This window comes from Chiloscyllium punctatum, chromosome 7 (genome assembly GCF_047496795.1).
Source record: "Chiloscyllium punctatum isolate Juve2018m chromosome 7, sChiPun1.3, whole genome shotgun sequence".
Lineage (NCBI taxonomy): Eukaryota > Metazoa > Chordata > Chondrichthyes > Orectolobiformes > Hemiscylliidae > Chiloscyllium > Chiloscyllium punctatum.
Genome location: NC_092745.1, coordinates 129,217,918 through 129,233,508, shown reverse-complemented (window position 1 = coordinate 129,233,508; position 15,591 = coordinate 129,217,918). Strand labels below are relative to the sequence as shown.

The 15,591-nt window shown below is 41.9% G+C and overlaps 1 protein-coding gene across 2 annotated transcripts in view; it reads right to left on the bottom strand.

The window, feature by feature from the left end:
- Window positions 1-449: 449 nt before the first annotated feature.
- Window positions 450-15,591, bottom strand: part of prkacba (protein kinase, cAMP-dependent, catalytic, beta a) — a 184,219-nt gene continuing 169,077 nt past the window's right edge. For both annotated transcript variants that reach the window (XM_072574811.1, XM_072574810.1), the window contains exons 7-10: window positions 14,514-14,609; window positions 13,781-13,903; window positions 11,832-11,996; window positions 450-2,910 (exon numbers count right to left, since the gene is read on the bottom strand). In XM_072574811.1, coding sequence (XP_072430912.1) covers window positions 2,785-2,910; window positions 11,832-11,996; window positions 13,781-13,903; window positions 14,514-14,609 — 510 coding nt within the window. In that variant the 3' untranslated portion in view covers window positions 450-2,784. The remainder of the gene's footprint in view (window positions 2,911-11,831; window positions 11,997-13,780; window positions 13,904-14,513; window positions 14,610-15,591) is intronic.

Below are 15,591 nucleotides of genomic sequence, written 5' to 3'. Positions count from 1 at the left end.
GAGCACCACCCATTAAGTAAACACCATCAATGGATGGAGGTGTGCTAACTAACAAGAAAAAAATTCACTCTCTTAAGGCACACCAAATTCTCAAAGACACCTTGTTAATACAAGAAAGTCCAGCATGAGGAAATCCTGTGCCCTCTCGTTGTCACTTTCACTGCATTATCCACAAATAGTGCTACAACCACTTCTTACTTTTAAAAAAAATATAAATAGCAAATCAAAGCTGATGTAAAACAGTGCTCATCAGACATCTACACAGTGCTGATCAAAACTGATCTATTATAGAAAGAAAATATCATGCTCCCCAGAAAAGAATGCAGTCATAGCAAGTAAAAACATTCTAATTTTAGACGTTTTCCCATGAACACAGTCTTCCAAAGGCTGGAGCACTGCAAACATAGTAGCTGATTGTCCAAGCTTTAATAACATAAGCCAGTCAGAAATGTGATCTTCAGCGTTTATTAAAACCTTTAAGTCCATAAACGACAACAAAGTTACTGTAGAATTTATCGCATACAGCTAGCATACAACAGCATGTCCTCAGTCTAAATGAAATACAAAAAGATTTTAACATTTTCATACAAAGGAACTTTTAAATTTATTAATGTGACCTTACATTTCTTTAGTTACATAAAATCTGCTACAGCAAAGTATCTTATACTTCCCTTGCACATACAGGTAAATACGGGTGGATGAAAAAAACTGCTGTCAATGTCAGCCTCATAATGGACACTGGTGTGCAAATGTTTTGACAGCCAAGACGACAAACAGAATGTTTGATATTACAGCTCATACTGGTAATGCAAATGTCTAAAGGCCTTACTTCCGTGAGTTCCCTTCAGGTTAAGAGGACATTGTGTCAATGTTTCCTTAGTGCTAACTCAAGCAAATACTCTGGTTCTAAGCCAAATCAAGTTGGTTTATTAAAATTCATTGCTTTCCTTTCCTGTATTTATCTGAACCAATCTGAATTCAGCCTGCTTCAGTACATAAGAAACCGTTTCAATTTAAACTGTTAGAGAGGTTTATTTCATATACATACATAAATATATAAATATATAGATATATATATATGTGCGAGAGAAAGGAATCAGAATTGTGTGCTGTAAGTGTACAAATAAAACTAATCTGATTAAAATGAATTGGTTAAAAAAATGTTAGCGTGTACAGATCCACTGAATCCATAACCCATGATTTAACAACACTGAAATACATGAGGAAAAGTGCTTCAGCGAGGATGTGAAAGCACTAGCCCTTTCCTGTAGCAACAGATTATGTCATTATATGACAATGCATCTACCTAGTAGCTGAGCCTAACACCTGCAAACTCTTAAGTTCTGTTCCCAGGGAGACAAACAAATATATATAAAAAATGGTAAAGATAGTGGAAACATGGCAGTTGTTACCTGTGTTAAGTATTTTGCAATGCATGTACCAAAGCACTAAAAATTATTAGTCTGAAAAGCTAATTATGGAGTGATTAATCTTTTAGCATTTGCCCAGATATCATTTCAGCATCACAACACTGTGCCTCAGAATCAAACACAATCCTGGCAGTGACCTTCTTTACTTATGCAGCATCTTAAAACAAAAATGGAGGACTGCAGCCCCACTGCATGCTCATATATAGTGCATTTGCTCACTATACTGTATACAGCTAACGACTGAATCCGTGCATAAAACCATTTACCTTGCCCTTTCAGAGTTTCTGATGTCAAATCATTACGATTAAAATAATTTCACTTCTCCAATCCCTGATAGAATCTGATGCCGCTATTTTTCTTCCTTTCAAAGCATACCACCTGTAACAGGAATCCTTCCTCCTTCCACTGTCCATCATCTAATAAGAACACGCAATGAAATTCGAGTTGTGTAGGATGGTTACCCCAACAACTGACTACGCTTTGACATGCTGGCGCAACACAGTTACGAATGATAGGGAGACAAAGCTAGTCTGAAGATTACCTGCTGGCAGCTTTACTCAGATGGTGTTCAGCAGACTGCAGCATCCGGTGAATGTCAGGCCTGGATCCTGCCCAGATGAATACAAAAGAAATTGGGAAGGGCAGCTGAATTTGATAGTACAGGAGTATTCAAGGCACAGGCTCTGCATACCCTGCTCCAATCGTCCAATCAATTCTACCTTATTTTGGTCATGTCCGGGAGAACTTGCTTTTGTTCAGTCTATTTATAAATACACAGAGAACAAGTACTACTTTCAAAAAAAAAAATGCCAAAAATGCTGTCTAGGTTCTAGGAGTCTGCTTCTTAATTTCTACAAGGTAAGGTGTTCTAACAACTGTGACCTCTCAGACATGACAGACAGGAATTGTGGCTGCGAACACTAGAAGCAACGTTCAGCTTTCACTTTGGGCTAAGTCACACCAAGTGCAAAAAAATCCTGAAACACTTGCTCTAACTTTACACTTAAACAAAATGTTTCACTCTCTGCAAATTGCCGTTTTCAAAGGGGGGGAAAAAACAAACTACATGACACAAAGGCAACTGCTGGAGAACAAAGGAAGGAAGGAAGGAAGGAAGGAAACAATAAGAAAGTGGTCTAGTTTTTGTGTCGTAGCACAGGTAGTGCTTTGCGTAAATGTGCCTGTGTATGAGGGCTGTGCTAACTGCACACATGAATTATGGCAAGAAGGACCTCAGCCTTGTGGAATGAAGAAACTAAGTAATTGTTTCGACGAATAAGATGGTTTCCGCTCCACCCCATCTGTTAGCAGAGTGCAAAGATCCCAAATACAAGCCCTGACGGTCTCTTTCTCTCTAAAAATCAGCAAATTCCTTAGCACATTTTTCGGTTAAAGAGACACGGATGTCTTCTTCTTCATAATCATCAAAATTGCTGGTGTCGCCTGGGCCTCTGCACTTTGGTATGAATGGAGCTTCCACCTGAAACAAATATCAAAGTGTAAGAGGATGAGATAGACAAAGGTTACTGGAATGATAGCTCTGGAACAACAGTTCTACTGAGGCACACGTAAACCCACTGCAGTCACCAGGCAAATTGTCTCCATCTACCAAACTGAAAAGCAAACACTAAAATGAAGCCACTCACCAACTGCATTGTTTACAGCCACAAATGGAAAGAACAAAGATAACATTTGTTAACAACATTTTAAAATATGCATGGTAGTATGCAAATGAACAATTCAGTTTGCTGGTGCCGGACTTGAGGATAAAACCTCAGTGGGAGGCAGTTGCAGTTCCTTCCATCTGACTCCTCAATTACAGCATCCACCGTGTGGTTTATTAATGTGAAGAAAGATTTCAGATTCCTGCGTCAGCTTCACTGTTGTGCCTTTGACTGTCTTTACCAGAATTAAAAATAATCTGTGGATTGGGACAATGTAAACCCATTACATGCAAGCAGCCAAGAGGAACAAGTTGTAGAAATTGGAAGGAGAGGGAATCAAATGTGTTGCTGAGGTGGTCAGGCATTTCAGACCTTTGGTTGCAATTCAGATGTGAAAAATACCCAGAAGCTTTTTCTATTTCATTGAAAATCTCTTCTTGCTCTAATTTCTGCAGTGTTCTACTGAGACCCAACACAAGTTGGAGGGACTGCATCACTTTTCCTGAGGTATTTGACAACCTTCTTGTCTCAACATGGAGTTTGACAATTTCAGACCATGAAGTCAGCGCTACATTGATACAGGTTTGCTCTCAGTGTCTGTCTCTCATTTTCATGTTTTTGCTTTCAGTCAGAGTTTATCTTTATTCTGCTATTAACACTTATTCTGATTCTTTTTCTTTCTTTCTTCTCATCTCTCATGACCTTTTGTTCTGTAACAACTCTGATCTGTAATCTCCCTTGCTTCTAATTTTTTTGTTCTATTCTTGTTTCTCCCTACCTCCCCTTTTCAATAGGATAAACCACATCCGTTTCTATGTTTCCCTTCAGAATCATACCGGATTCAAAATGTTAACTGTTTCTCTCTCTGTAGGTACTGCCAGATCTGTGTTTCCCTAGCACTTTGTTTTTATTCCTGATGTCCCAAAACCAGCAAAATTTTGCCTTTGCTTATTTCTTTAAATTTAGATTTGAAGAATCCTGAACCGACAAAATAGCCCCCAGTATGTACCATCAAAGCTGCCTTCTATGGTTCACATGATTTGTTGACCTGGATAAAACTGGAACTGCAAAATCACCTCACTGAATGGCAGATCATGGGCTCCAAATGAAAATCAAAAGGGTTGTCAATTTTGGGAAATTAGTTTGAGTGCTCCTTGTGGAATGGAATCAAAAAGAATCTACAATATGTCACACTTTCCCAGTGACAAACTTATGACTTCTTCCAACTCCTGAGATTGCTTGCTCGACGGCCTGGAGTCTGAAGGGAAATGGGCTCCCACTCACCTAATTACCTTAAGCCGTAAAGAAAATACATGGAGCACAGTCAGATCAGACTCCTTTTATATTCTACTTATACTTTTGAAAAAAGTGGTTTTGTGCAAAATATGCATGGTATGGGCTTGTGGGAAGGGAAGGGGTGGTCACTGTAAGTTAAACCAAAGTGTAAGACAATGAAGTAAGACTGATAAATAAACTACATTTACTTCAATATAAGAGGCCTGACAGAAGGGTGGATGAACATGGGACTGGGATATCAGCTCTATTACAGAAATGTGGTTCAGGGAGGGGCAGGACTGGCACCTTAATAACCCAGGGTACAGATACTATAGGAAGGAATAGAAAGGGGAGAGGGGGCAAGGGAGGAAGGGGAGTGGCGTTTTTGGTTAAGCACAACATTACAGTTGTATTTAGGAAGAATATTCCAGGGAGAATGCCTAGTGAAGTCATATGGGTGGAACTGAGAAATAAGAAAGGGATGACCTTACTTTCAGTCCCCCAACAGTCAGCCGGAAATTGAGGAGTAAACATGTCAGGAGATCTCAGATGTCTGTTAGAATGATAAGTTTGTAATGGTAAGAATTTTAACTTCCCAAACATAGATTGGGACAGCAATAGTGTTAATGGAGAGGAATTTATTAAGTATGTAATTTTAAGAATTAAGAATTTTCTTATTCAATATGGACGTATCTCTGGATGTAAGTTTGCTCACCGAGCTCAGTGAGCAAATTTGCATCCAGACCCTCAGCCTGAGCTACAAATGGATGTACCTACTAGAGAAGGAGCAAAACTTGATCTTCTCTTGGGAAATAAGATAGGGCAGGTGACTGAGATGTCAATGGGGGAGCTCATTGGGACAAGTGATCATAATTCTATTACTTCTAAAATAGTTATGGAAAAGAATAGACCTGATCTAAAAGCTGAAGTTGGAAATTGACGATATTAAGCAGGAAACTTAAAAGTTGATTGGGGGAGGCGGGCACAGGTAAAGGGATGGTTGAAAAGTGGCAGGCCTTCAAGAATGAGATTATGAGACAGTATGTTCCTGTTAGTGCAAAGGGCAGGATTGGCAGGTGTAGGGAATGCTGGATGACTACTTAAATTAAGGCTCTGGTTAAGAAAAACGAAGTGGCACATGTCAGATATAGACAGCTATGACTAAGTGAATCCCAGGAGGAGTATAAGGGCAGTAGGAGTACATTTCAGAGTGAAATCAGGGTAAAAAGGGGACAGGAGATACCTTTAGCAAACAGGGTTAAGGAGAACCTGAAGAAATTCTACAAATATATGAAGAGAATAGGCCACTTAAAGACCATGAGGCTGTCTATGTGTGGAACAGGAGATTGAGGGGTGGCATGGTGGCTCAGTGGTTAGCACTGCTGCCTCAGCACCAGGGACCCAGGTTTGATTCCAGCCTTAGGCGAGTGTCTGTGTGGAGTTTGCACATTCTCCCAGTGTCTGCATGGGTTTCTTTCAGGTGCTCCAGTTTCCTCTCACTATCTAAAGAAGTGCAGATCAGATGAATTTGCCATGCTAAATTGCCTGTAGTGTTATGTACATTAGTCAGGGGTAAATATAGGGTAGGGGAATGGGTCTGGGTGGGTTTACTCTTCGGAGGGTTGTGTGGACTTGTTGGGCTGAAGGGCCTGTTTCCATACTGTAGGGAATCTAATCTAATCATTGGTGAGATACTAAACAAATATTTTGCTTCAGTATTTATTGTGGAGCAGGACATGGAAGTTAGGGAACTTGGGAAGATAAACAGTGATGTCTTGAAAAGTGTCCATATTACAGAAGAGGAGGTGCTGAAGGTCTTAAAATGCATAAAATAGATAAAAAGCCTGGGACCTGATCGAGTGTATCCCAGAAATTTGTGGGGAGCTAGGGAAGAGATTGCTGGGCCCTTGCTAAGATATTTGTATTAATGATAGTCACAACTGCTGGAAGACTAAGGTGACTCATGTTGTACCATTATTTAAGAAATGCTGTAAAGAAAAACCAGGGAACTACAGATCGGTGAGCCTGACGATAGTGGTAAGTAGTTGGAGGGAATTCCAAGGAACAGGATTTACATGCATTTTGAAAGGCAAGGACTGATTAGAGATAGTCAACATGGCTTTGTGTGGGGGAGAAAGTGTCTCACTAACTTGGCAACCGAGAAGATTGATGCAGACAGAATGGTAGATGTTGCCCAAATGGAGTTCAGCGTGGCATCCAATAAGATTCTGCATGGTACACTACTTAGCAAGGTTAAATCACATGCAATCTCGGACAACTAGCCAATAGGACTGGCTTGAAAGTAGAAGACAGAGGATGGTGGTAGAGGACTGTTTTTTAGACTGGAGATCTGTCATCGTGAATGATTATGATGTGGTAGGCATCACCGAGACGTGGTTGCAGGGGGTTCAGGACTGGCAGTTAAACACCCAAGGATTTACAACCTATCGCAAAGACAGGGAGGTAGACAGAAGGGGCGGGGTTGCCTTGTTCGTTAAGAATGAAATTAAATCTATGGCACTGAATGACATAGGGTCTGAGGATGTGTGGATGGACTTGAGGAACCACAAAGGCAAAAAAAACCATAATGGGAGTTACGTACAGACCTCCTGACAACAGTCAGGACTAGGGATGCAAGATGTATTGGGAAATAGATAGGGCATGTCAGAAAGGCAAGGTCACAGTGATCATGAGGAACTTCAATATGCAGGCGGACTGGGTGAATAACGTTGCCGTGAATTGATGAAATGCTTACAGGATGGCTTTTTGGAACAGTTTCTGATGGAGCCCAAAAGGGACCAGGCTATTCTGAACTTAGTGCTATGTAATGAGCCAAACATTATACAAGATCTTAAAGTAAGGAGCACTTAGGAGACAGCGGTCATGATACAGTCGAGTTCAGTCTGCAGTTTGAAAGAGAGAAGGAAAATTGGATGTAATGGTTTACAGTTAAATAAAGGTAATTACAGGGACATGAGAGGGGAACTGACGAAAAACAACTGGAAACAGAGCCTAGCGGGGAAGACAGAACATCAATGGCAGGAGTTTCATGGCTGACAAAAATGGTCAGGAAATGTATCAAATAAAAAGAGAGAGGCTATAAACTGGCCAAGAGCACTGGGAAACCAGAAGATTGGGAAGGCTACAAAAACAAACAGAGGACAACAAAGAGAGAAATAAGGAAGGAGAGGATCAAATATGAAGGTAGCTAGCCAACAATATCAGAAATGATAGTAACATTTTCTTTCAATAAATAAGAAATAAATGAGGGGCAGAAGTAGAAATTGGGCTGGTCCAAATTGATGCAGGAAGACTTGGTGATGGGAGATAAGGAAATGGCTGAAGAACTTAATAAGCACTTTGTGTCAGTCTTCACAGTGGAAGACATGAATAATATCGCAACAATTACGGGGAGTCAAGAGGCACAGTTGAGTATGGTAGCCATTACAAAAGAGAAAGTGCTAGAAAAGCTAAAAGGTCTAAAAATTGATAAATCTCCTGGCCGTGATGGGCTACATCCTCCAATTAGAGTCATAGAGATGTACAACATGGAAACAGACCTTTCGGTCCATGCCGACCAGATATCCCAACCCAATCTAGTCCCACCTGCCAGTACTTGGCCCATATCCTTCCAAACTTTTCCTATTCATATACCCATCCATCCAAATGCCTCTTAAATGTTGCAATTGTACCAGCCTCCACCACTTCCTCTGGCAGCTCATTCCATACCCGTACCACCCTGCGTGTGAAAAAGTTGCCCCTTAGGTCTCTTATATGTTTCCCCCTCACCCTAAGCCTATACCTCTAGTTCTGGACATCCCCATCCTAGGGAAAAGGCTTTGCCTATTTACCAGATCCATGCCCCTCAATTTTGTACAACTCTATAAGGTCACCCCTCAGCCTCCGACACTCCAAGGAAAAACAGCCCCAGCCTGTTCAGCCTCTCCCTATAGCTCAAATCTGCCAACCCTGGCAACAGCCTTGTGAATCTTTTCTGAACCCTTTCAAATTTCACAACATCTTTCCAATAGGAAGGAGACCAGAATTGCAAGCAATATTCCAACAGCGGACTAACCAATGTCCTGTACAGCCACAACATGACCTCCTAACTCCTGTACTCAATACTCTGACCACTAAAAGAAAGCATACCAAACACCTTCTTCACTATCCTATCTACCTATGACTCCACTTTCAAGGAGCTATGAACCTGCTCTCCAAGGTCGCTTTGTTTAGCAACACTCCCTAGGACCTTACCATTAAGTGTATAAGTTCTGCTAAGATTTTCTTTCCCAAATTGCAGCACCTCACATTTATCCGAATTAAACTCCATCTGCCACTTCTCAGCCCATTGGCCCATCTGCTCAAGATCCTGTTGTAATCTGAGGTAACCCTCTTCGCTGTCCAATACACCTCCAATTTTGGTGTCATCTGCAATCTTACTAACTATACCTCTTATGCTCGCATCCAAATCATTTATGTAAATGACAAAAAGTAGAGGACCTAGCACCGATCCTTGTGGCACTCCACTGGTCACAGGCCTCCTGTCTGGAAAACAACCCTCCACCACCACCCTCTGTCTTCTACCTTTGAGCCAGTTTTGTATCCAAATGGCTAGTTTTCCTTGTATTCCATGAGATCTAACCTTGCTAACCAGTCTCCCATGGGGAACTTTGTCAAATGTCTTACTGAAGTCCATATGGTTCACATCTACCACTGCCCTCATCAATCCTCTTTGTTACTTCTTTAGAGGAAATAGCAGAGGCGTTGATTGTGATCTTTCAAAAGTCGCTGGAGTCAGGGCAAGTCCAAGATGATTGGAAAATCACTCTTGAACAAGATGGTTACAACAAAGGATCAAAACAAAAGATGGAAAATTATAGGCCACTTAGCCTAACTTCAGTTGTTGGTAGAAGTCTAGAATCCATTGTCCAGGATGAGATTTCTAAATTCCTGGAAGAGCAGGGTCATATTAAAACAAGTCAGCATGTATTTAGTAAAGGAAGGTAGTGTCTGACAAATCTGTAAGAATTCTTTTAAGAGGTAACAAGTAGGTTAGACCAGGGAAACCCTTATCTATCTAGATGTTATCTACCTAGACTTCCAAAAGGCCTTCGATGAGGTGCCTCACTGGAGGCTACTAAGTAAGGTGAGGGTTCATGGTGTTGGAGGTGGGCTACTGGCATGGATTGAAGATTGGCTGTCTGACAGAAGGCAGAGTGTTGGGATAAAAGCTTCTTTTTTGGAATGGCAGTTAGTGACAAATGGTGTCCCGCAAGATTCAGTGTTGGGACCGCAGCGGTTTGCGTTATACATTAATGATCTGGAAGTAGGGATTAGGGGCATTCTGGCGAAGTTTGCCGATGATACAGAGTTAGGTGAACAGGCAGGTAGTTCTGAGGTGGGAAGGTTGCAGAAAGGTTTAGACAGTTTAGGACAGTGGTCCAGGAAATGGCTGATGAAATTCAATGTGACCAAACACAAGGGGTTGCACTTTGGCAAAAAGAATACAGGCATGAACTATTTTCCAAATGGTGAGAAAATCCATAAAGCCAAAGTATAAAGGAATCCGGGAGTGCTGCCCAGGATTCTCTAAAGCTTGACTTGCAGGTTGAGTCCGTGATTAAGAAAGCGAATGTAATGTTATTTAACTCAAGAGGGTTAAAATATAAAAGCAGTGATGTGCTTCTCAGACTTCATAAAGCTCAGGTTAGGCCCCATTTAGAATACAGTGTCTAATTTTGGGCCCCACACCTCAGGAAGGACATACCGGCACTGGAGTGTGTCCAGCGGAGATTCTCACGGATGGTTCCTGGAATGTTAGGCCTAACATACAATGAATGGCTGAGGATCCTGAGATTGTATTCATTAGAGTTTAGAAGGTTGAGGGGAGATCGAATAGAAACATACAAGATAATGCAGGGTGGATGCTGGGAAGTTGTTTCTGTTAGGTGGGGAGACTAGGACTGGTAGGCACATCCTTAAAATTAGAGAGGGTCAATTTACAAGCAAATAAGGAGACATTTCTTCAGCCAGAGTGTGATGAGCCTGTGGAATTCATTGCCACAAAGCGCAGTGGAAGCCGGGATGTTGAATGTCTTCAAGCCAGAGATTGATGAATTCTTAATCTCACAAGTAATTAAGGGCTACGGGAAGAGTGCGGATAAGTGGAGTTGAAATGCCCAACAGCCATGATTAAATGGCGGAGTGGACTCAATGGGCCGAATGATCTTACTTCCACTCCTATATCTATGGTCTTATAAACAGTGTGTCACAAGGACAGGTGCTGGGTTCACTGTCACTTATATAAATGATTTGGATGTGAGAAAAGGAGGTACATTTAGCAAGTTTGCAGATGACACCAAAATTGGTGGTGTAGCGGACAGTGAAGAGTACAATGTGTACTTGATCAGATGGGCTAATGGGCTGAGGAGTGGCAGTTGGAGGTTAAGTTGGATAATTGTGAGATGTTGCACTTTGACAAGGAAAATCAGGGCAGGCCTTATACACTCAACTGTAAGGTCCTGGGGAGTGTTGCCAAACAAAGAGACCCTGGTGTGCAGGTGCATAGTTCCTTCAAAGTGGATTCACCGTAAATAGGGTATTGACGGCAGCATTTGGCATGCTTGCCTTTATTGGTCAATGCATTGAATTGGGATGTCATATTGTGGTTGTAGAGGACACTGGTGAGGCCACTTTTGGAATATTGCATTGAATTCTGGTCTCCCTGCTGTAGGAAAGATGTGAAACTTGAAAAGGTTCAGAAAAGACTTAGAGGAATGTTGCTGAATTTGGAGGGTTTGAGCTATAGGGTGAGGCTGAATGGGCTGGGGCTATTTTCACTGGTGCAGAGGCTGAGGGGTGATCTTATAGAGGCTTATAAAATCATAGGGTGAATAACCAAGGTCTTTTTCCCCAGGGTAGGAGAGTCCAAAACTCGAAGGCATAGGTTTCAGCTGAGAGGGGAAAGATTTAAAAGGCACCTAAGGGGTAACTTTTTCACACAGGGTGGTGCATGTCTGGAACAACTTGCCAGAGGAAATGGTGGAGGCTGGTACAATTACAATACTTAAGAAGCATATGGATGGGTCCATGAGTAGGAAGGGTTTAGAGGGATATGGGCCAAGTGCTGACAAATGGGACGAGATCAGTTTCGGATATCCGGATGGAGCAGACAAGTTGGACTGAAGGCTCGGTTTCTGTGCTGTACGTCTCTATGACCTGAAACCCACTGCCCTGGAGGGTGATTGAAACAGGGTGATGAATAATTTCAAATGGAAATTGGATAGGCATTTGAAGTAAATAAACTTGCAGCCTTTAGGGATCGGGCAGGTGAGACAGGATGGGTGCACAATGAGAATTAATGCACAAATCATACTTGTGGCCCAAGCATCTGCTAGATTTACTAATTTAGTCGAACATTTGAAAGTATTTCTTTTCTTAAAAAGAAAATCAGGACACCTACCTTCCTCTGGTAAATAGCAATCCAATCTGTAGTGGCAAACCACTTGTGGTTCTTAATGTCATTCACACCATTTTTGAGGTTCCCGTATCGTTTGGTCAGATCTACCTGAAGCAAATTTCGCAGCAGGTCTTTCAGGTCTGAACTGAAGTGAGAAGGGAACCGCACCTGAATAATCAAAGCAAGCCAGTCAGTATTTTGAGAGCAGAAGTAATAATATAAGACCACAAGACAGGAGTGGAAGCCCATTGAGTCCACTCTGGCATTCAATCATGGCTGATGGGCATTTCAACTCCACTTACCCGCATTCTCCCCGTAGCCCTTAATTCCTTGTGACATCAATATGATTCAAACCACTACAAATGCCGGAGGAAAGATCACAGAAGCGCTTCACAGGAGGCTCCCAAGCACTGAGGATGTCACCTAGACAGGGGACGAAACGTCTGCAACACAAATTCCCAGCTCGGCGAACAGAACCACAACGAGCATCCAAGCTACAAATCTCCGCACATATGACTTTAAAACAGCGCATCTCAATACATTTCTTGGAATTTTAGGTGACCAGTTACAACGCAGTTTTCACAAATAGGAAAACTGCAACTTTCATTCACCTCACAGCAGGAAAATCCAGCTGGAATTTAAGTCAGTTTTTAAAAAATATATTTGAATCTTTGAGAATCAAAGTAACCTTGTCTTGCCCATGTGTACAAAAGATTAGTCCTGGGAGTGCCTTCAGATCTCTATCCAATGGTTGAAGCAGCGTCTTCCAGCCTCAGCAGTAATGAAACACAGACTATGGTATAACACTGTAAAACTATACCAATATGCAGGTAGCAGCATTTTGTTTACTGAAATTCAGATTCCAGGCCTTCTGCATGTTTCAAAGCATTATTAGTTACTTGGGCAAATATGGACTGATTAAAGAAAACGGCAGATATTAAGGGAAATTTGTGTTTAACCGATCTGTTTGTGATTTTTGATGAGAGGATTGACGATAGCAACATTGCTGATGTGGTGTACCATGGATTTCATAAAGACATTTGATAATGTGCCACACAACAGCAGGGTTTGTTGAAGGGTGAATGCCAGGCCAGGATACTGGAGAAGTTTTTGAGAGTCTTTAGATAGAGCTACAGATCTGATGTCCATCTGAACTGAGACATGAGACTTGGTTTTGCAATTCGTTTGCAAGATTACAATGGAGACAATGTACCAGATGCTCAGCAGGGTCATAATGCTGTGGAATGAAGCCTGATTCTACCAAGTTCGGTGACAGTGCTGCTAACTGAGTTAAGCTGACCCTCGATGGACACTTTGTAAAGTTACACTCAATATCCTCAAAACTATTTGTAAAGGGGGATGCAGAGGATAGAAGGCAATATTTTTCGAAGTAAATCTCATAGTTGAGAAACTTCTCAGGAGCTAAATTACTACCCCAGACACCAACTTCTGAAAGAAGCCACTTAAAGGTGAATTTACTGACCTTAGTAAATTAGGGCCAGTGGGTACAGCAATTGGCAGATTTTGGGATGAGGGTGTCAGAGACGGAACATTTCCTCGCATGGCCAAGTGAATCTTTATGTCCCCCCTTCCCTTCCATGTGTAATCCAGGACAGAGAGTGCTGACAAATAAACCACTGGCGTCAGTGAGGAGCAAGAAGCTTCCTTCATCTGAACACTTTCCAGTAGGAACTATTGAACGGCTATTAGGAGCTATCATGGGAGCCAACTGTCACATCCACTGCAGTGTACCCATTCAACCACTAGGGGGATTAAGAGAACGCTTCTGAAGGTTAATTGGTATTAGTGAGAGAGACATGAAAAAGACAAAGTGACACGAGTACCCCAAAGACAAATTCCTGCTAAACCAACAAAACATAAAATGGAAGAATGAGAGGTATCCTACAAAATATGCATTCTTTTGCATATTTGTTATGTTCATCAAACTTTACCTTTCCAGAGACGATCTTTTCATAGATCTGTATAGGCTGGTCTGCAAAGAATGGAGGGTACCCAGCTGCCATTTCATAGATGAGAACTCCCAGTGCCCACCAATCCACTGCTTTGTTGTAGCCCTACAAAATGAAAATAAGCACATTACAGTATACAACACAAAGAACTTGGTCTACAGCACCAATATAATTTCCCCCAAATAGATAAACACTTTGAAAGTTCAACTGTGATTACACTGCCAAAGACACACTCAGGAATTCCGAGAGGCCTGGCATTCAAACCGGAACTCCATTAACAAACATATCGATTTGGACCCCATTTACCAACCTCTCAGAAATAGAACCGGAAGCAATATCACCCACCAAACAGATATAAATAGCAAGCGGGGCAGAACACCAGTGCTTCATCAGAGGCTTACTGATGACGTTACCTAGCATGGTGACAAAACATCTGAGAACTAATTTAACCAGCTCAGCGAGCAAACTCACAACCTGATCCACAAGCTGAACTACAAATCTTCGCCGAAATTGTGGAGAGAAACATGCCTAGATGAAGAAAAGCTTATAAAATAAAACTTAAACTAACACTGGGGCACATCACATCTCTCAAATGTGCTCAGGCACCTCAAACAGAATTTCTTGTTGAAACTTTATTGCACTGGTTCTGTATGCAGTGCCAATACTATAAGGAAGGTTTATTGATATTCAAAGATCCATCTTATCACGGGTTTACCTTGCTGAGAATAATCTCTGGAGCCAAATATTCTGGGGTTCCACAAAGTGTCCAAGTTCTTCCCTTTACCCTTTTCGCGAAACCAAAATCTGTGACCTATAAAAGATTAAAGTTATATTGTTTTATTTTAGATTAGATTAGATTCCCTACAGTGTGGAAACAGGCCCTTTGGCCCACCAGTCCACATGACCCTCCGAAGAGTAACCCACTCTTCCCTTAGACCCTCTGACTAATGCACCGAACACTATGGGGCAATTTAGCATGGCCAATTCACCTGACCTGCACATCTTTGGACTGGGAGGAAACCGGAGCACCCGGAGGAAACCTACGCAGACACGGGGGGAATGTGCAAACTTCACACAGACAGTCACCCAAGGCTGGAATTGAGCCTGGGTCCCTGGTGCTGTGAGGCAGCAGTGCTAACCACTGAACCACCGTGCTACCCCAAAATTCATTCATGAGTTAAGGACATCACTGGCTATGTCAGCATTTATTGCCCATTCCTAATTGCCCAGAGGCTCATTTGAGAGTCAACTACAGAGGAACTTTGATTATCCGAGTATCAGATTATCTGAAGGAGATCTCGAGGTCCCAATAGAACATTACATCAAAGAGCTGTTTCAGCCCTGACGCTTTTATTTACAGGTACAATGATTAAAAATCTCGGCTCACTGAAATGCTGCTGAGAACAGTCCTGGACATCAATGGGATCCCAGGCACCGTCTCCAAATGACTGACCTCCTGCCCTCTCTCTCTCTCTTCACACACTTCACCTGGACCTTTACATAGGGGTGCACCCTAACCCCCAGGAAATGAAGGGGAAAAAATAGAGCACAGAACAAGTGCAGGGAAGTGGGGTTAATGTGGATGGACGTTTTGGTTGGCATGGACCAGTTTGGTCCAAAGGGCCTGTGTCTGTGCTGTAGGACTCCATGAGAACACATTCCTTGGATCACATCATAAATCTGTTTAAAATGGAGACCTGTAATCTTTATTTTGTTGTGCACAGCAACATGCCAAAAATCAGAATAAAGGTAGTTTCACTTTACCATTGAGGCAATTAGCAGTTAGCTGAAGA